Source organism: Pogoniulus pusillus, chromosome 8 (genome assembly GCF_015220805.1).
Source record: "Pogoniulus pusillus isolate bPogPus1 chromosome 8, bPogPus1.pri, whole genome shotgun sequence".
In the NCBI taxonomy this organism is placed as follows: domain Eukaryota; kingdom Metazoa; phylum Chordata; class Aves; order Piciformes; family Lybiidae; genus Pogoniulus; species Pogoniulus pusillus.
The window spans coordinates 24,129,418-24,149,503 of NC_087271.1; the positions used below are offsets into that span (position 1 = coordinate 24,129,418).

A 20,086-nucleotide genomic window follows, 5' to 3' on the forward strand; every position below is an offset into this window, starting at 1 on the left:
GGCTACAGCAAGAGCAGTGTGGGCAGCAGGGCAAGGGAGGAGGTTCTGCCCCTTTATTCTGCTCTCCTCAGACCCCACCTGGGAGTACTGTGTGCAGTTCTGGAACCCTCAACACAAGAAGGACATGGAACTGTTGGAGCAAGTCCAGAAGAGGCCACGAAGATGCTCAGAGGGCTGCAGCAGCTCTGCTATGGGGACAGGCTATGAGATCTGGGGCTCTTCAGCCTGGAGGAGAGAAGGCTTCGAGGAGAGCTTGGAGTAGCCTTCCAGTATCTAAAGGGAGTCTACAGGAGAGCTGGGGTGGGACTATTGACAAGGTCTTGTAATGACAGGATGAGCAGTAATGGGTTTAAACTGGCAGAGGGGAGATTTAAACTGGATGTTAGGAAGAAGTTCTTTGCAGTGAGGGTGGTGAGACACTGGCACAGGTTGCCCAGGGAGGTTGTGGCTGTTCCCTCCCTGGAGGTGTTGAAGGGCAAGTTGGATGAGGCCTTGAGTGACCTGTTCTAGTGGGAGGTGTCCCTGCCTATGGTGAGGGGTTGGAACTGGATGATCTTTGAGGTGACTTCCCACCTAAATCATTCTATGATTCTATGACATGGCTATGGAAAGGCCCAAGGAAAACAGTACAATATGCATGAAAGTGAGACAGATGTAGGGATGGTCAGAAGAGAAAGACTCCCTTTCTGTCAGAGGCATGAGGGTTGGGATGAGAGATTTCTCTCCCCATCCCATTGCAGTTTGTCCAGAGAATGAACAGAGTCCTGGCTGAGCAATACTAAAAAGGGTTGCTTGAAAGAGACTTTCAACCTTGAACCTCTGCCCTTGTTTCTTGGAAAAGTGTAGATTAAGCAGTGGCAAGTCTCTAATTAGCTGTTCCATTCTGTGAGGGTTGGTGGGGTTGGGCTGGATTTGAGGAAAATCTTATGCTTCTGTTAGATATTCCAGGCTGAAATGAGTCAGAAACTGGAGAGTTCCCAGAGTACAGTTTAGTTATTCAGCCCTCTGAGCCAACTGGAACAGCCCCTCCCAGAGGGGACCAGCCTATTTCACTGTGATTTCAGCATTTTGTGAAGTGCCTTGAAAATTCTTTCAGAGCAGTGTAGTTAACATAGCTTGGTTTGTCAATTGCTATGGAAAAGTGTTTGGTTCCAAAAACATCACCACGAGGTGCAGCTGTCAGGATTTATTTGTCATTTTAATCAAAATGGACTCCAAGCTGACTGGTAATTATTACAAACTTAGAGGGAGAAGAGTTCCATCATAGAAAGTTTCTATCACAACCCTGTCTGCTTGAGGGCTGAAGGTGTTGGAATGAGTGTGATGGCAACGAGTCAGTGGAATTTTGATTTGCAAAGGCAGTGCAGTTCCTGCTGGGGACATGAGTGGGCTCTTGGAGTTGGTCTAACTGCCTCTTTTCTGTGATGGCCCAAAGTGAAGGAGATGTTGTAGGTACCACAATCAAATCCCAGACCAGCTGCTAGAGCCTGACTCTCCCTGCAAAAAGTGTCGTAACTTTTCTAGTGCATTTGTCCTTGGCTCTGGATCCATTTAGGCAAGAAAAGCTTTGTGAAATGTTGCAGTTGTTCTTTCTGTTTAGAGCATACCTGTGAAATGTGGAGGAGTGAACACTGACCTGTGGGTCAGGCAGATCATAGAATAATAGAATCAACCAGGTTGGAAGAGACCTCCAAGATCATCCAGTCCAACCTAGCACCCAGCCCTAGCCAGTCAACTAGACCATGGCACTAAGTGCCTCAATCAGGCTTTGCTTGAACACCTCCAGGGACGGTGCCTCCACCACCTTCTTGGGCAGCCCATTCCAATGCCAATCACTCTATCTGCCAACAACTTCCTCCTAATATCCAGCCTAGACCTACCCTGGCACAACTTGAGACTGTGTCCCCTTGTTCTATTGCTGGTTGCCTGGGAGAAGAGGCCACCCCCCCACCTGGCTACAGCCTCCCTTCAGGTAGTTGTAGACAGTAATAAGATCACCCCTGAGCCTCCTCTTCTCCAGGCTGCACACCCCCAGCTCCCTCAGCCTCTCCTCTTAGGGTTTGTGCTCCAGGCCCCTCACCAGCTTTGTCACCCTTCTCTGGACATGCTCCAGCATGCTCTTGAATTGAGGGGCCCAGAACTGGACACAGTACTCAAGATGTGGCCTGACCAGTGCTGAGTGCAGGGGAAGAATAACCTCCCTTGTCCTGCTGGCCACACTGCTCCTGATGCAGGCCAGGATGCCATTGGCTCTCTTGGCCACAGATCTCTCACATCTACTATGAACTTGCGATTTGCTTTTGCTTTTGCTTTAAGACTTGCCTTGAGACATTCCTTTGCTTCCCTGCCTTGGTTTCTCCACAGTGACAGTAGCCTCTTTCTCAACAGACCTTTCTCCCAAGCACTTTTTGCTCCTCTTCGTGGGTCCACACAAAGCCACCACTGTGACCCAGTCCATTCACCTCTGTGTAGCTGCCCCCCTCAGTGGCAGGGGCTCTTTATTTTCTCATGGACCTTGTAGTACCTCAGCAGGTTTACTCATAGGGTGCAAAGAAAGGCTTGGATTTTGAAACCATCCCAGTCCTGAGGATGGATTCACCTTCCACTCCTCACTACCTGCATCCCTGCTGCAGGCTTTAGTAGGAACTGCGGGGCTGTGACCTTGCTGTGGCAGGAGGATCCATACCTCCAGTTCCTGAAGGAGGTGGAGATGCTTGCACATTGACAGGAAAAGAAGCTTCCTCAGCAGCATCTGGCCACTTGGAAAGGCAGCTGCATGCTTGGAATTTTGCCCTTTGAAACACAAGGTCAGCTGGACACTACCGGCTCTGCCTCCGTCAAATATTTGCCAAGCGTCTAAAGGGCAGGGTGGGAGCACAGGTCCCTGCGCGCAGGCTGATGTGGGACACTCATACCCTGGCACTTCCCAGCACGGGGAAAAAACTTCCCACATCTGCCCAGCCCATCCTAGAGCTTATGTTGCTGTCCCATAGACAAAGAGCCCGCCTCTGACTCAGGAAGCCCTTGTGTTTATTCCTGGAGGCTAAGAGAGGGCTGAGGGTGGCTGCTTGCTGATCCGGTTCACACACACCTTCTGGAGGCAGCTGCTGCAGACACCAGCGCGGTGCAGCAGGAGCTGGGTGGGATGCAAGCATGTCCCCAGCGCGGTGCAGCAGGAGCTGGGTAGGATGCAAGCATGTCCCCAGCGCGGTGCAGCAGGAGCTGGGTGGGATGCAAGCATGTCCCCAGCGCGGTGCAGCAGCAGCTGGGTGGGATGCAAGCATGTCCCCAGCGCGGTGCAGCAGCAGCTGGGTGGGATGCAAGCATGTCCCCAGCTGCTGCTCTCGTAAAGCCGGCTGTGCCTTAGCTGAGAAGGCATCCTGTGAGCAAGGCTGCTGCTGAAAAGGAACGCAGAAAAAGACCAGCTTCATTCGTTACTGTGTAACTGTCAGCTCACAAACACACAGGTTGCATTGGGTTGGAAGGGTCCCTCAATGGTCACAGAATCACAGAAACATCCAGGTTGGAAAAGACCCTCAGGATCACCAAGTCCAAACTATGACCCTACTCTACAAGATTCACCTTAAGCCATAGCCCTAAGCACCACATCCGAACCACCCTTAAACACATCCAGGGTGGGTGACTCCACCACCTCCCTGGGCAGCTCATTCCAGTCCCTGACCACTCTCTCCATGAAAAACCTTTTTCCTAATGTACAGTCTAAACCTTCCCAGCCTCAGCTTGAGGCCATTCCCCCTTGTTCTGTCTCCAATTACCTGTGAGAAGACACCAGCAGCAGCCTCTCCTTCAGATAGTTGAGGACATCAATGAAGTCTGCCCTCAGCCATCTCTTTTTCACACTAATCATCCCCAGCTCCCTCAGTGGCTCCTCATAAGATTTATTCTCCAGGCCCTTCCCCAGCTTCATTGCCCTCCTCTGGACCAGCTCCAGCATCTCCACGTCTCTCTTGTATTGTGGTGCCCAGAACTGAACACAACACTCAAGGTGTGGCCACACCAAAGCCGAGTCCAAGGGGACAATCACCTCCCTACTCCTGCTGGCCACAGCATTTTTAGTCCAAGCCAGGATGCCATTGGCCTTCTCGGCCACCTGGGCACACTGCTGGCTCCTATTCAGCTGCCTGCCTATTACAACCCCCAGATGCCTTTCTGCCAGGCAGCCCTCCAGCCACACTGCCCCAAGCATCTTGTTATCTCATCCAACCCCCTGCAGTAACCAGCAACACCTCCCCCTGGATCAGGCTGGCCAGGGCCACATCGAGCCTGATTCTGAATGTCTCCCAGGACAGCCTCTTGCCCTCATCCCTGGGCAACCTGTCCAGCATTTTACCACTCTCATTGTAAAGAACTTCCTCCTAACATCAAACCTAAATCTCCCCTGCTCCTGTTTCAAACCATCGCCCCTTGTCCTGTCACTATAAGCCCTCCTAAACAGTCCTTCTCCAGCCTTCCCATAGGTCCCCTCATCCACCGGTATCCCCCATACTGCTTTCTGCAGGGCTGCTCTCAATTTCTTCATCTCCCAGACTGTATTGATACAGAAGATTATTCCCAGCCTAGGTGTAGGGCCTTGAACTTTGCTTTATTGAACCTCACGAGACTCTCCACAGCCCACCTCTCTGGCCTGTCCAGGTCCCTTTGGGTGTCATCCAATCCTTCAGTCTTATCGACCACACCACTCAGCTTGGTATCATCTGCAGATTTGCTGAGGGTGCCTCAGTCTCGCTGTCCAGTCACCCCAGACTGTTTCTTAGAGGATGCCAAAGCCAATTTTGTCCAGAGTCCTTCACAAAGTCCTCCAGTTAAGAACAAAGAGAATATTCCCTATGGACACAGAACACAACAGAGGATTCTTATAACTGCCAAGGATGAGCACAACAATGGATGAAAAATCAAGCATTAGAGGACTGCCTAGAACTGATGGGAGAATGCTCCTCACCTTCCTCTCCATAGCCAGTTCCATGCTCTGTTGGAACAGGATCAGGTTCTGGGTCTCTCAGCATCAAGTGCAACCTCTCAAAGTTCTGTAGTGTACAATCTCTCTGCCCAAAAACATTCTTCAAGGTAGGACCCATAGTAGGACCATCCAAAGCCAGCAATGATTACAGACAGGCTGTGGCCTTTGTTTTGGGGCCGATGTTGGCTGGGTCATTGCCTTCAGCTGAGTGCATGGTTCTTGCATGCTAGCAGTGAGCACACCTGTGCTGGAAGGACCTCATGCACTAATATCTGTTGGAAATAGTTTACTTCTGGCCTGCAGCTCTGTGGGATTTTCCATTCCTAAGGCAATACTCTGCCATATGGTGGAACAGCCTTTCCTCCTGGTGCATGAGACATCAAGGTAGTGCTGAGCCCTATTTCAAAGGCCTCCTGAAACAGCCTCTGGTCACCACAGGAGCAACACAGCCTAAGGGATTTGCAGAGTGAGTGAGTACCCCACAGCTGTTCATCCTCTCTTCATGCTACTCCCCATTCCCATGCAGGGCAGTCTGGTGATTTCAAGCTGTTTTTTCCCCTTCTCCCATTGTCCTCTCAGACTACACAGGAAATAGGAGAGCAGCTATTTCCTCACTTCTTTTGTTCAGCTTTTCCTCCCCAGTGGAGCACTTCCCACTGCCCAGAACCCCCCTATAAACCTGACATGCCAAGGTTCATTGGCCAAACGTCACCTTTTCCGTTTCCCAATCAATCATTCTCCACTGCATGCTCCACTGAGGGCAGCTTTGCAGGGGTCAGCTTTGGACTTGCAAACTATTTGCTGACCCAAATGGATGGTGCTGGGAGGAGGGACAGGTCTGGCGAGTCAGGGAAGGTGGTCTTCTGCCTTGCTTTTCTCTCTTGCTCCATCCCTGGAGACCAGAAGGCCACATTATGATCCGGCAACATCTAAGAGAGCTCCTGCCTGAGAGAAAGGTGGATCCTTCTGCTGTCCTGGTCTTGCTCTGTGGCTCTGCAGCAGCTGTGGTGGTCTGGAAACAGCTAGCCAGAAGGCAAGTCGAGAAGAAAATGGAAGAGGCTCGGAGAACCAGGGATGAAAGTGTGAAGAAAATGGCAAAGATTGTCCAGCAGTTCAGGGAACAGGTAACCCATCCTTCTAGGGGGTCTAGGGTCCACCAAGGTGTCTGCTGATTCTTCTTCAGCTCTCCTTTCCAGATCATACCTCCATAGCTTTCATAATAAGGAGCCTGGGGGAGGGGTACCAGCAACCTTCAGCAAGAGGAAAGTTTGTCTTGGGAAGGAAGGAGATCACTGTTCTCAAGCTGGCTGAGATGTGGTGGGAGTCTATAGCCAGGGAGATGTGAATAACTCACTGGAAAAGAGTATTTTGGACAACACAGGTCATGAAGCACCAGCCCTTCATTGATCCAAAAGTTCTTTGGGGATCCAGAAATGTCTGCTGTCTCTATGGGTACAAACAAGAAAGGTCATTCCTCTTACAAATGCTGTTTACACATCTGTCACCCTTATATCTTTACCTTTAAAACCTGGCTTCTGGATAGCTCTTGGAAAGTCTTCCAAAGAGCTTTCACTAGATTTCCCAGCAAGTGAGACCACCTGGCCCAGCAGGCTGCTTAGAAGATGTCCAGTTCTGGGCCCCTCAATTCAAGAAGGATGTTGAGGTGCTGGAACATGTCCAGAGAAGGGCAACGAAGCTGGTGAGGAGAGGTTGAGGGAGCTGGGGGTGTTTAGCCTGGAGAAGAGGAGGCTCAGGGGTGATTTATTGCTGTCTACAACTACCTGAAAGGGCATTGTAGCCAGGTGGGGGGTGGCCTCTTCTCCCAGGCAACCAGCAATAGAACAAGGGGACACAGTCTCAAGTTGTGCCAGGGTAGGTATAGGCTGGATGTTAGGAAGAAGTTCTTCACAGAGAGAGTGATTTCCCATTGGAATGGGCTGGGTGCTAGGTTGGAGTGGATGATCTTGGAGGTCTCTTCCAACCTGGTTGATTCTATGATTCTATGATTCTATGTTTGGTCTAACATAACAGTAATGAAACACAATGCATTCAGTGTTCCCTGGAAACAACAAGCACCCAGCCAGTGTGGCCCCAAATCCCTACTGCAACACTGCTTTCTAACCACCTTTACTTCCTGCTTCTTTGCTTCTGAGCAGGTATTGGTTAAACCAGCTCATGTTTACACAGGTAATGTATCTGGAGATAAAGCCTATCAGCTACATGTGATATGTGTCTGCACAACATTGTTTCTTAAGTACCTATATCTAAATATGATAGAAAACCTTTGCAAAAGCTGGTGGCACTGAGAAGTGCCAATTGTCTCCACGTGAGCAGAATGTACTCACCTTTGAGTCCCTACTGAGTTCTTTGCAGCTTGCTGGGCTACAGCTACTAACTGTTTGTCCTCGCATTGGGCTGACCCACACTGCTTGTACCCACTCTGAGGGGTCAGGGACCAGCCTGAGATCTGTGTGCAAGGACTTTGCTGCCTTCTGCCCAGACTGGTGTTTGCTCAACAGAGATTACCTCTTAGTAGACTTATCCACAGACTTGCCCTGCAGCACCAGAAGGAAGGCTCTGTTACGAGGCATTGCCTTGTCCTCTTCTGCAGTAGATTCATGAAGCTCTTCTACAACCTTAGAGGCAGGTGGGATCCTGGTTTTACATCATGTTCATGACATCCCAACTCAGCAGCTCAAAGTCTGATCCTTCACATGTGGGGCTCTGCCTTTCCAGCAAGCTCTGTTGATAATGTTGGCAAAGATTAAGAAACTTCTTGAGCCAATGGGTAACTGGAGCTCCTGTTCTGATATCTCCTTCATCTTCCCTTGCAGATGCCCACTGTCCAGACAGATGCTATCCTGTCCTTGCCCTTGGTGGAACTCACTGAGAGATTGCAGAAAGGGTTGCTGTCCCCCAGGACTGTCCTCTATGCTTACTTAGAGAAGGTGAGTGCCTTTTTTCAGTGTGGTGGGAACATCAGTTATGCTCTCCATGCCATGACGTGTGATGGCTGAGGATGCTTGCTGCAGTTGGTGATTATGACAAGCCTTTAGTATAGCAAGAATTAGGAGAAAGATACAAACAAGTGAGGATCAGTCTGTCTCCTGGGTTTGACCCATCAGTGGCAGACCTTTGAGATGGCTTGAGCTGGAATGCTGCAGGAATGGGGTCACCATTCATATAATCATAACATCATAGAATCAGTCAGGGTTGGAAGGGACCACAAGGATCTTCTAGTTCCAATTCCCCTGCCATAGGCAGGGACACTTCACACTACATCAGGCCTCAGCCAGCCTGCCCATAAACACCTCCAGGGGTGGGGCTTCCACCACCTCCCTGGGCAACTCATTCCAGGGTCTCACCACCCTCATGCTGAAAAACTTCCTGACATCCAGCCTGCATCTCCCCATTTCTAGCTTTGTTGTGTTACCCCTAGCCCTAGCACTACCTGACAGCCTAAAAAGTCCCTCCCCAGCTTTCTTGTCATGCCAAGCTACCATGCCTTGCTTTGAAGATCCAGGTAGCTACTGAATGCAACTGTGCAATGGTGCTGTTCTCAACTAATACCTATTCCTCCACATGTCTGGCAAAGGCTCTGGAAGTGACCCAGCAAACAAACTGCTTGCGACACTTTATCCCAGAGTGTGAGGAGCAGCTCCAGGAAATAGAACGGCGGAAGGAGAAAGGGCTGCTCTACGGCATCCCTGTCAGCATAAAGGATCACATCAGCCACAAGGTGCCACTATGGGCTGGGCTGGCCACTGAAGCAGCGGGACACAGAAAATGAGGAAGGACTCTGTTTGCAGTATAGGAAGCCTGGGTGGGTCAGAGGCTGCAGTGGTGGTTTGGGAGTTTCCCTCTCCCACTTTGCATTCACCAGACTAGCTCAGATGGCTGGAAGTTAAGGATGATGAAGCTGTATTTTACAGTGTAGCACATATGTACAAGCATATAGACACAATATATACAGATATTTACATTACATATAATTGTACACAAGTTAAAAGTAATACAGAAATTCAAAACCCCTCCCAGACAGCAGAACTGCCCAGGAGGGCTCTGAATTAACTTCTCACCCCCTCCTTATCTTAGAAGGTTTACATGCAGGAGTGAGACGCCAGATAAGGGGTCAGAAGGAGAATGATTATATTCAGTTATGCAGGCCTAGGCAAAGGAGTTAACAAAGCAAAGTGCAGCCAAAGAGACACAGAATCTTTGTTTATGTTTTGGCTTTTTATATCTCTAAACAAAAGCAGTGGGTAATATAGACATCACTATCATCTTCATTTCACAGCCAATGGTCTAATTTCTCATCATTAAAATATTCCAATTAGCTTTTTATATCTCTAAACAAAAGCAGTGGGTAATATAGACATCACTATCATTTTCATTTCACAGCCAATGGTCTCATTTCTCATTATTAAAATATTCCAATTAGCCTCAAACCAGCACAGAGGCTATGCCCCCACACCTCATTGCAGCTAGAACCCTGGCACTCTGAAGCCAGTACCCACAAAACACCCACAAAACAGCAGGGAATGAACAGTTGTATACCCAAATGATTTCTTCTCTAATATGTGAGACAGCACAAGCTGGGCTATATGGTCATCTGAGCAGTAACTCAGTCTTCTGCTCTGAGGTTTGAGTATCAGGGGCAAGAACATGACTCAGCCTCTGGAAAGTAGCAGGAACTCTTGACCTCAAATCCCTGTTGTGCTGTAGCCTGGCCATGGAGCCCCTTAGCCAAGGGCCTGTGCAGGAGAGCCTCCTCCCAGGCAAGCCCTTATGAGGGCTAATCACACACTCCTGAGCCAAATTTGTTAGTCAGTCTCCTCCACATTTACTTACCAACCCTGCTAAGAGTGCACTAAGCCTAAGGCAAGCCCCAAACACTAAGACTAACTGCAAAGGATCACACTGTGTTTGCCTGGGATGTGTGTTTTCTCCTTGAAGAGGTGAACACAGACAGCAGGAAACCAGGCTTGATTCTGAGCTATCTATGGAGTTGAATAGGGGGTCAGGGGAGAAAAATAGCATAGAAATGAGCAAGGACTGCTTCAGGAGAAGCCTGAGCCCTGTCAGTTCTTGGCAGCCCTATGTCAAGGATGAAAGGAGAGAGAGCGGGTTATTACCAACTCCTCCCTTAAAAAGAGGGCACCAGATCACCCTTCCAAAATGGCAGGGCAAATGCACTGACTGTGTCCCTTGTCACTTTTCCTCTCTGCAGGGGCATCTCTCAACCTGTGGGCTTGCGCAATGCCTGGGCACTCCTGCACAGGATGACAGCGTCCTAGTCAAGGTTTTGAAGAAACAGGGAGCCATCCCCTTTGCAATGACCAACGTGCCACAATCCCTCTTCAAGTAACATATGTCATTAGTAAATCTTCCTCTGGTTGTACTCCTGGAGTTAAATACCAGCCAGCAGGTCCCGAGACAGGATCCTTCATTCCTGTCTTCTGAGCTGTTGCCTGGATGAGTGCCTCTTCCATCATCTGCCAGCAATCTCTGTTCAACTGAAAATAGATTTAAGATAAGATTAAGAGGCTTAAGAAACTACCAAGACAAGAGAAATCAAGTGCACTTGTGCATGGGATGGGGATCAGAGGCTCATGGGAATGAGCTGTGTCCTGAGGGATTTACAGGAAGGAATGATGTGACTGTGCCACATAAGCTCGCTGCAAGGGAGAGCCAACAAGCTCAAGGCATTAGGCATTAGATCACTCACTTGCTGGTTTTCTTCTCCCCAGCTACGACTGCAGCAATCCCATCTTTGGCAAGACCTTGAATCCCTTCAACCACCAGAAGAGCCCTGGGGGCTCCTCAGGAGGAGAGGGAGCTTTGATCGCTGGGGGAGGCTCCATCCTGGGCATTGGCTCAGACATCGGCGGCAGCATCCGCTTGCCATCCAGCTTCTGCGGGCTTTGCGGGCTCAAACCCACAGCCCAAAGGCTCAGGTAGGTGCTGGGTCTGCCTTCCCCACTCTGCAAGGAGCCTGCTAAGAATCAAACTCAGCAAAAGAGGTTCTCAGTAAGCCCCTGGGGGGCAAAAGAGAGGACAGTTTCATAAAGGCTGGCTTGCTGTGCTCATCTCTCAAGAGGCAGTGGGGAAGTGGCTGTGTTTTCCTTACAAATATGGCCTGGAGTTAAAAGGAAAAAGGGGCTAAAGGGATTAAATGGTAGCAAAAATGAACAAAGATTTGTTGGTTTGGTTTTGTTTTGCTTTCTTTTTGACCAATGTTTCGTTCTTTCTGGTTTGGGTCCTGAAGCAAAGCCCTCACTGTGCTACTCAAAGGCATTGGGAGACGCTCATTGTTACTGAAATGCCAATGTACTTCTTTTTCTTTTCCCACAGCGTGTCTGGAGTGGGTGGCCCTGTCAGTGGGATCCTGGCAGGTACATGAATTTTTAATTGCTTTCCTCTCAATGCTGTGAAGAGTCCTCCTGTAGGCCTGTGACAACCAAGCTATGTCTGGAGTCCCTCCGAAACATCCCACCTCCTTCCCTGATGATCCCTCACAGCCAGCGTGGCTATGCAGAGGGGTAAACCAGTGTCTGATGCACCCATTTCCTTAATGTAGACATTTGCTCTCATCCCACTCCAGTTCCTGGTGCTCTGGGTCCGATGGCAAGAGATGTGGACAGCCTGGCCCTGTGCATGAAGGCACTGCTCTGCCAGGAGATGTTCCAGCTGGACCCCACTGTGCCTCCCATTCCCTTCAATGAGGAGGTAAGTCCTGCTTCTTTTGAGGGTGCTGCATGCTCAGCTTATGAGTTTTTGAGGGGTTCAATGATCTTTACAGTTTCCAATTACTTCTTAACTCTCTTTGAAGGCCTAATTCATCATTTCTAGAAAATAATAGGCAAGTAAGTAGATATCCTGCATGCCTGCCCAGCTGGCAGGTAGTTTGTCAGATCAAGAGACCCCAGGAAAGAGTGAGAGGAAGGAAACTCCAGGAACAAGAAATTGGAGGTTTAAGGGGGAGATGAGACAGGATCAGAAGCTCCTGCAGCAAATTCCTGCCTCTTCATTTCTTTTCCCTTTGCAGCAGATGAACTTCAGGAGTTTTTTCCACCTCTATCTGTTGTAGCAGTGATTGAATCTATCGGAAGGGAGAGATGAAGCTTAAGAGAGACAGGGATCTGCTGGAGGAGGTTTAGCAGAGGGCTACAAGGATGATAAGGAGACTGGAACACTGCCTGCTGAGGAGAGCCTGAGGGACCTGGGGCTTTGTAGTCTGCAGAAGAGAAGACTGAGAAGGGATTTAATAAATGTTTATAAATATCTGAGGGCTGGGGGTCAGGAGGAGGGGGACAGCATCTGCTTACTTACTCCCTGGGATAGGACAAGGATCAATGAATGTAAGCTGCAGCACAGGAGGTTCCACCTCAACACAAGGGGGAAACTTCTTTACTGGCACAGGCTCCCCAGAGAGGTTGTGGAGTCTCCTTCTCTGGAGACTTTCATGGCCCATCTGGATGCATTCCTCTGTAACCTGAGCTAGGTTGTATGGTCCTGCTGTGGCAAGGGGGTTGGACTCGATGATCTCTTTGGGTCCCTTCCAACCCCTGACATTCTGTGATCCTGTGGTGAAGAAGAGGCTGGAGGAAAAGGCAAGGGTGGACATTTGGAAAGCCAGAAAATTAGTTACTTCCTAACATCTGGAGCTTTTGCCCCCTTCTGCACTGGGTTAGAAATGCTTCATTGGTGGCTCTTTGCTCCAGGTGTACTGCAGCTCTGCTCCCCTGCGGGTCGGGTACTACGACACAGACGGCTACTTCCCGCTGCCCCCCTGCATGCGGCGAGCGGTGCAGGAAACCAGGGTGGCTCTGCAGGCAGCTGGGCATGAGGTGAGCACAGCCACCCCATGCTCTTCCCCACCCCAGGGTGTCCCCAGCTTTGCCCCTGGCTGCTGAAATCACCCTTCAGAAACCAGACACAGAGCCCCCAAGCCCAGCTGTGGGATAAAGGACCCACCAGAGGTATGGGATGAAGTTACTACTGCCAAGCAGACAATGCAGACACTCTGCCTACCCCGGGCAGCAGTGTGAGCCCTGGCGAAACAGCAGGAGCAATTAGCAAGCTGGCACCTTTTAAAACTATACTCGGCACTGGTGAGGCTGCAACTCACACAGCTGCATTTAGTTTTGGGCCAGAGTGTATCAAAAGAAGGGCACCAAAGCTGGTGAGGGGTCTAGAGAACAGGTCTTACTTAGAATAGCTGAGAGAAATGGGGTTATCCAGCCTGGAGAAAAGCAGGCTCAGGGGAGACCTGGCTCTCTACAACTACCTCAAAGGAGGTTGTAGTGAGTAGGGTGTTGGTCTCTTCTCCCAAGTAACAAGTGATAGGACAAGAAGAAATGGCCTCAAGTTGCATCAGGGGAGGTTTAGATTGGACATTGAAGAAAAATGTCTTCATCAAAAGTTTGTGGAGTGTTGCAGCTGACTGCCCAGGGAAGCAGAGGAATTGCTGACCCTTGAGATATCTAAAAGACACATAGCTGTGATGCTTAGTGATACAGTTTAAGGATGGACTTAGCAGTGCCAGGTTAACACTTGGATTTCAAGTTTTTTTTCCAACTGAATCAATTCTGTGATTCTATGATTCAAGGGCCCAGGGCTGTAACAAATCCATCTCTAATCTGGTGGCTGTGGTCTATGCCAGACAGAGGCAGCCATAAAATGCTGCATTTGACTCTGGAAAGTTGTTCTGGCTTTTAGGTCTGTTGTTTCCTAGTAGAGTTTTTACAGGTGTTCACAACATCATAGAATCACAGAATGTCAGGGGCTGGAAGGGACCTCAAAAGCTCATCCAGCCCAACCTCCCTGCCAGAGCAGGATCACCTAGAGCAGATCACACAGGAACGCGTCCAGGGGGGTTTTGAACATCTCCAGAGAGGGAGACTTCACAACCCCCCTGGGCAGCCTGTTCCAGTGCTCTGTCACCCTGACAGGGAAAAAATTCTTCCTCAGGTTTAAATTAAACTTCCTATGCCTCAGCTTCCACCCATTGCCCCTTGTCCTGTCACTGGGCATCACCCAGCAGAGCCTGGCTCCAGCCTCCTGGCACTCACCCTGCACATATTCATAACCATTGATGAGGTCACCTCTCAGTCTCCTCTTCTCCAAGCTAAAGAGCCCCAGCTCCTCCAGTCTCTCCTTGTAAGAGAGATGTTCCTCTCCCTTTAACATCTTCATGGCTCTGCACTGGACACCCTCAAGCAGTTCTATGTCCCTCTTGAACTGAGGATGTTTTGCCCCTTCCTCTCCAGTGTCCATGGAGATTTCTACTCTTCACAGACCGCTGAGGGAGAAGGACTGTGGGAAATGGGGTGGCACATGTGAACACAGGGTGGTTTTCATAGCAAAGTGAATCCATGTCTGAGCAGGTGTCAGTTTTGTTGGGACAAGTGAGAACACAGTACAGTTTCCAGCCCAGTGACTGCCTGGAGCTGGATGGAGGAGGAAACAGCTCTGAAGAAATCTTGGAGCTGAGCCAAATAATAGTCAGGGAGTAATAATCATAGGCAGAAATGCCTGGGCTAGTAAAGGATTGAGCTGTGGGCTCTGTCGGAAGGTGGAGTGCAGGGAGGTGCTGCTCTTTGAGGTTGAGCCCTGGAAATCATTCACATCCCCAGGCTGCCACATAATCTTGTGTTCTGGTGCAGCTGGTTCCTTTTTCTCCACCTCGGATCCACTATGTCATGAACGAACTGTTTCTGAAGACCTTTTTTGCTGATGGAGGCTGTGCCTGGTTGGATGTGTTGTAAGTAGGAGCCCTTCGGCAGGAATGCCCTGAAAAACCTCCATCCCCATGCCCATGAGCACAATACACAGGCAAAGCAAGCTCACCTCTCCCACTCCAAACTGGAGATGCCAAGGTTTCTGGGAAAGGGCAAACAGCTTCTCTGGCTTGATCCCCTTCTCTTGTCATCTCTCAGCACAGGAGATATTGTAGATCCAAGCTTGAAACCACAGGTGAATTGCTGCAAGATCCCAAGGCTGGGGAAGAAGCTGCTGGCTCTGCTTCTTAAACCTCTGGTGAGTCTCTGGCCTCAGACTCAAAGCAGAGTGGTGGCAGCAAGGCTATGAAATGTCTGAAACCCTAACGGTGATACTCAGAGACACTTTTAACTAGAAACACTGGAACTTCAGGCCAAGACACTGCTATCACTTTGGAAGGTGTGTTCTAGACCCCTGCTGAGATTTGTCCAGTACAACAAGAGATGAGAGAAGGATGATACAAAAGATGTAGGAGATTCATGCAGAGCCCACAGCAAGTGGTTCTTCATATGCTAGACCTAGCAGTGCCCAGTGTCCTACAGACTCGTGCATTGGGATTACTGCAGCAGAGCAACTTGAGGTTGAAGCTCTATTGCTGTGCAGGAGGCCTCCCAAAGATCACACCTTCATGGGAAATTCCTGGTGAGGCAAGTCCTCACTGTACCCCTTTCACCAGCTGAGCATCCTTGTTTAGGGCTTCTCTCCACCATCCTACATTTTCTCTGCTTCTTTGTCCAGCTGAGTTGTTCTCAGCTGACAGGATCAAAAACATAGCAATGAGAGGCAATCAAATCACTTCTAGAGGTCTTGTTTCTGTGTGATACCAAGCTAAAAAGTGTTTGATTTATCAAAAATAATGGAAGGCAACTTGGTTCAAGTCAGTGCATTCCTCCACGTGCTGGAAATGCTGGGATGTGAGAAACTAATTGGGAACCAACACTCAGTACTTGGAAGCAAAGTAAATTCAGAATCACTATTTTAATCACCATCATTCACCTTCAGTGCAGCATCCCCTGAGACACAGGCAGGACAAGACCAAGGGTTTCCTGGGATGACACAGTGTAATTACAGGATCACAGGATGTCAGGGGTGGGGAGGGTCTTCCACAGATCATCAAGTCCAACCCCCCTACCAGAGCAAGACCACAGAATCTAGTGCAGGTCACACAAGAACACACCCAGACAAGTCTTGAAAGTCTCCAGAGTAAGAGACTCCACAACCTCTCTGTGGAGCCTGTTCCAGTGCTCCATGATCCTTAAAGAAGTTCTTCCTCATGTTGAGGTGGAACTTCCTGTGCTGTAGTTTATATCCATTACCCCTTGTCCTATCATAGGGCACAAATGAGAAGAGTTTGTCCCCTGCCTCCTGACACCCAGCCCTCAGATATTTATAAACATTGACTAGATCCCCTCTAAGTCTTTTCTTCACCAAACCAAAACGCCCCAGATCCTTCAGCCTCTCCCCCTACCCCTCTCCTGCACCGTGTCCCTAACAGGAGCCTCTTTCCTTCCCAGTTTCCCCGCTTGGCTGACTATCTGAGTGCCTTGGCTGGAATGCGGTAAGATGGCATCAGTACCTCTAAATGTCCATGGTGAGGAGGACTGGATTCACAACAGGCTCTGGTCTGCTCTCTGCAGAGGCTGTCCCACTACCTTGGATGTGGCTTCAGCCTTTAGGAAAGACATCTCCCCTGTATTGCACTGCCCTTAGTGTTGTCACAAGAGGACTGAGTGACTTGGATGAGGTCACACAGGAAGCATCTGGTGGATGAGCACTAAATCCAACCTCATAGGAGAAACCTCCTACCACTTCTAGACATTTGTTGCTTAGTCAAATGCCAAAGGAAACTTTAAACGACTTGTGACAGATGTCTTGGTTTAAGTCATTGCTAAAATCATGGCATCTTATCAACCTGGAGGATTACCTGGCAATTCCTCCTCCTCTTGAAGTATAAAAATGTTGCTACAATTTCCATCTGCAGGTCAGTGAAGGAGATGTGGAATCATCATCATCAGATAGAGGTATGTTTTTGAGGACTTTCCACTACAGCATTATACAAAGAGCTGAGGTTTTACGGCAAGTGTCAGGCTGGAGGGTCATAAGTTAGGACAGGAACTGTGTTGGGGAGGAGATAGGACAGAGAAGACACAAAAGAGAGATAGAAGTGGAGTAGATGGGCTTTTGACTCAACTGGACCAGGACTTTATTGCCCACACTGCTCAAGCCCAAATGTCCATATCCAATAATCCCAGCACAATGAAAGCTACACTAGGAGTGGGAATGACTAAAGAGGATTCTTCCCAGTCCCTGGCCAAAGTCTGGCCACGGGCTGTATAGGCAGACACACCCCCACCCCTGCCTTTTCTCTTGAGCACAGCTGCCTGCTGCTGCCTCCTTAGCCATGTTAGAGCCTGGTGCATACCCTGGAGACACCAAGATGCTCCAGACATCTATGTGACCTCCACAGAATCATAGAATGGTTTAGATTGGAAGGGATCTCAAAGATCATCTAGTTCCAACCCCCTGCCATAGGCAGAGACACCTCCCACTAGAACAGGCTATTCAAGGCCTCATCTAACCTGGCCTTGAACACCTCCAGGGAGGGAGCAGCCACAACCTCCCTGGGCAACCTGTGCCAGTGTTTCCATGTCATCTGCTCTTTCCTCCCTAAGGTGTATCGCACTGAATTCATCACCCGGTGGAAGGAACTGCAGCTGGATGCTGTGCTGTGCCCTGTCCTGGGGCCTGCCTTCACCACAGGATACCCTGGGAAACTCCTCAGTAAGTGGGTCTGGGACCATCCTGGGAGTGTAGAAGACCACAGTGGTTGAGACGGGACAGAAACATCCACTACTGTGAAGCTTCATGGCCCACCTAGCATTTTATGGGCATTAGGAAGAGAAACAACTACCATGAAGTTACGTGAGCAGAGTCAGACATGGATTACATGATCTGGTGGCAATTGTGTTTTGCTGTAGAACTTGGGCCTGCAGAAGACCAGCCCTGCCCTATCGTTCCTCCCAACAGCAGCTTGTTCTCAGGGGCTTTACTGAACATGTAATGTATAACTTTGAAGGAAAACAGGAGACTGCAGCTATCTATCTGCATTCTTTCTTCTGCTTCTCTCAGCTGCCATCTCCTCCACAATGCTGTACAATGTCTTGAACTTCCCTGCTGGGGTTGTACCTGTCAACACGGTGACAGAGGCTGATGAGGAAGAGTTAAAGCTCTACCAAGGAGGCTGTGATGACCCCTGGGACCACACACTGAAACAGGTATATGATATGGAAAGTGGTGGAGCAAGATTGCTGATGGATGTTCAAGTCACAGTTTCCCTGAACTCGGGGGCTCATAAATATCTCCAGTGATATGAGCACAGTGCAAAAGATTGCACCTCTTTACATACACCCTGCAACTCCCTCTTAGCTCAAGTCCCCCAGAAACATAGGTCACTTCGTTTTGAGGGGAATGGATGAGCACCCCAAGGCTGGATTTTAGGCTGAAACCAGAAAGGAGCCACACAACAAAGCTTGTTTGACTAGGTCCTTGTGACAGCCACAGCTGACAGCACAGCACTGCACTTTCCTTCTGCTTTGTGACACCTTCACCAGGCCCAGGCTGTTAGTAGAGAATGGATCAGGAATGAGCACACTGAAGGGAAGAGATCTCAAGGAGATCTCAAAGCAGAGCTGGGTGGGAATGTCCTGAATGCACTGTCCAAGACTTGTCAACCATTTCTACCACAAGAACAGCACAAGCCTTCCTTCTGCCCCAGCACACTGAAACTGCTAGAGTGGCAGGGCCCAGCCTTCAACCTGCCCCACTCTCTGGAACATAAACCAAGCTGCTGGAGACCTGAGCACCCCCAGGTAAACCCTCACCATTTGTACTCCTGCTGCAGGCTGTGGCAGGAGCTGTGGGGCTGCCAGTGGCTGTGCAGTGTGTGGCCTTGCCATGGCAGGAGGAGCTGTGCCTGCGGCTGATGAAGGAGGTGGAGACCCTCAGCCATGAGAAGACAGCAGCATAGCCTCTACAGTCCCATGCCCTCCAGGACCAGATTACAGCAAAAGGAAGAGGAAAGAAAATCCATTTACTGGATTGAGCATGAATCCTGTAAGGAACCAAAATGCCAGAGGGTAGGATTGGCTTAAACTGTGTTTAAATGGTAGCAGACCCATGAACCATACCTTCCTGGAAGGATGGAGAGGTATGGGTGTTCACCCTGACTTTTATCTATGCTGCCTCTTGCACGAGTAGGATGATGTTGAAAGAAAAGGATTACAAAATCTCCACAGTCCTTTCTTGCTGACATTGGCATAATGTCATATGGATGTAACTATGGGCTGCCCTGTAAGGAACAGAGCCATGTCTGCCCTCCCCCTCACTGTATTTCACTCACAAAAGTAAAAACCTGCTTATTAAGCAACCCATCACCAAGTGCAGCAATCCTTCACTGATGGCCAAGACTGTATGAATGCACTATGAGTACTTAAAATCATACAAACACCTTTTCACTGGGCATTAAATGGCAACTGGTATGGGAGTGTTCACAACTTCCCTCTCAACCACACCTTTCCTGCCTGCAAGGGATGGCAACAGTCACTGACCTTTCCATAGCACCACACTCTTCCCACCACAAGGTATCAAGCAGCTCAAGCCCATTGCCAACATCACAGGCATTTTTAGGGAACCTGTTATTTCAGGACCTCAGGCTGTTCTTTCTGAAGGTAGGAGATAAGCAGAGACAAATGCAACTCAATTATGGAGGAGATAAGCAGAGACAAATGCAACTCAATTATGGAGATGGTGAGAATCCCAGATGGTGTTTTGTTGACCCAAACTTGCACATGTAGAATCAAAGCAGTCAGACAGGAGGGAGAGCAGGACCCACGGAGGGGCCTTTACTCCATCCCAAGATGGATGATCACTCTCTCTGAGAAGTCCTTCTTCTGAAGGAACATTGTGGAGAGGCTGCTGCTGGGCTCTTCTCACAGGCAGCTAGAGACAGAACAAGGGGGAATGGCCTCAAGTTGAGACTGGGTAGGTTTAGATTGGACATTAGGAAAAAGTTTTCATGGAGTGGTGAGGGACTGTAATGAGCTGCCCAGGGAGGTGGTGGAGTCACCCACGCTGGATGTGTTTAAGGGTGTTTTGGATGTGGTGCTTGGGGCTATGGCTTAAGGTGAATCTTGTAGAGTGGGATTATAGGTTGGACTTGATGATCTCGAGGGTCTTTGCCAACCTGAATGTTTCTGTGTGTGATTCTGTGTGACTCTCTTTCCTAGATTAAACACCTCAGGCTCACACAGATAAAGAGTCAGAAGG

At 49.4% G+C, this 20,086-nt stretch overlaps 1 protein-coding gene across 4 annotated transcripts; it reads left to right on the top strand.

Annotated features, from left to right (window-relative positions):
• Window positions 1-5,317: 5,317 nt before the first annotated feature.
• LOC135177524 (vitamin D3 hydroxylase-associated protein-like) lies at window positions 5,318-20,083 on the top strand. 4 transcript variants are annotated; one of them, XM_064147633.1, is made up of 16 exons: window positions 5,318-5,448; window positions 5,882-6,102; window positions 7,813-7,926; window positions 8,574-8,717; window positions 10,209-10,342; window positions 10,729-10,935; window positions 11,333-11,373; window positions 11,583-11,707; window positions 12,703-12,828; window positions 14,647-14,744; window positions 14,920-15,019; window positions 16,276-16,319; window positions 16,743-16,782; window positions 17,434-17,542; window positions 17,891-18,036; window positions 18,663-20,083. In XM_064147633.1, exons 2-16 carry the CDS (start codon window positions 5,893-5,895, stop codon window positions 18,786-18,788), a joined length of 1,764 nt encoding a protein of 587 aa, XP_064003703.1. In that variant the 5' UTR covers window positions 5,318-5,448; window positions 5,882-5,892; the 3' UTR covers window positions 18,789-20,083. The 4 variants fall into 4 exon arrangements, with proteins under 4 accessions (XP_064003703.1, XP_064003704.1, XP_064003706.1 ...); XM_064147634.1 differs by having other exon boundaries at window positions 5,318-5,444; XM_064147636.1 differs by having other exon boundaries at window positions 5,318-5,444; window positions 5,978-6,102.
• Window positions 20,084-20,086: the final 3 nt, after the last annotated feature.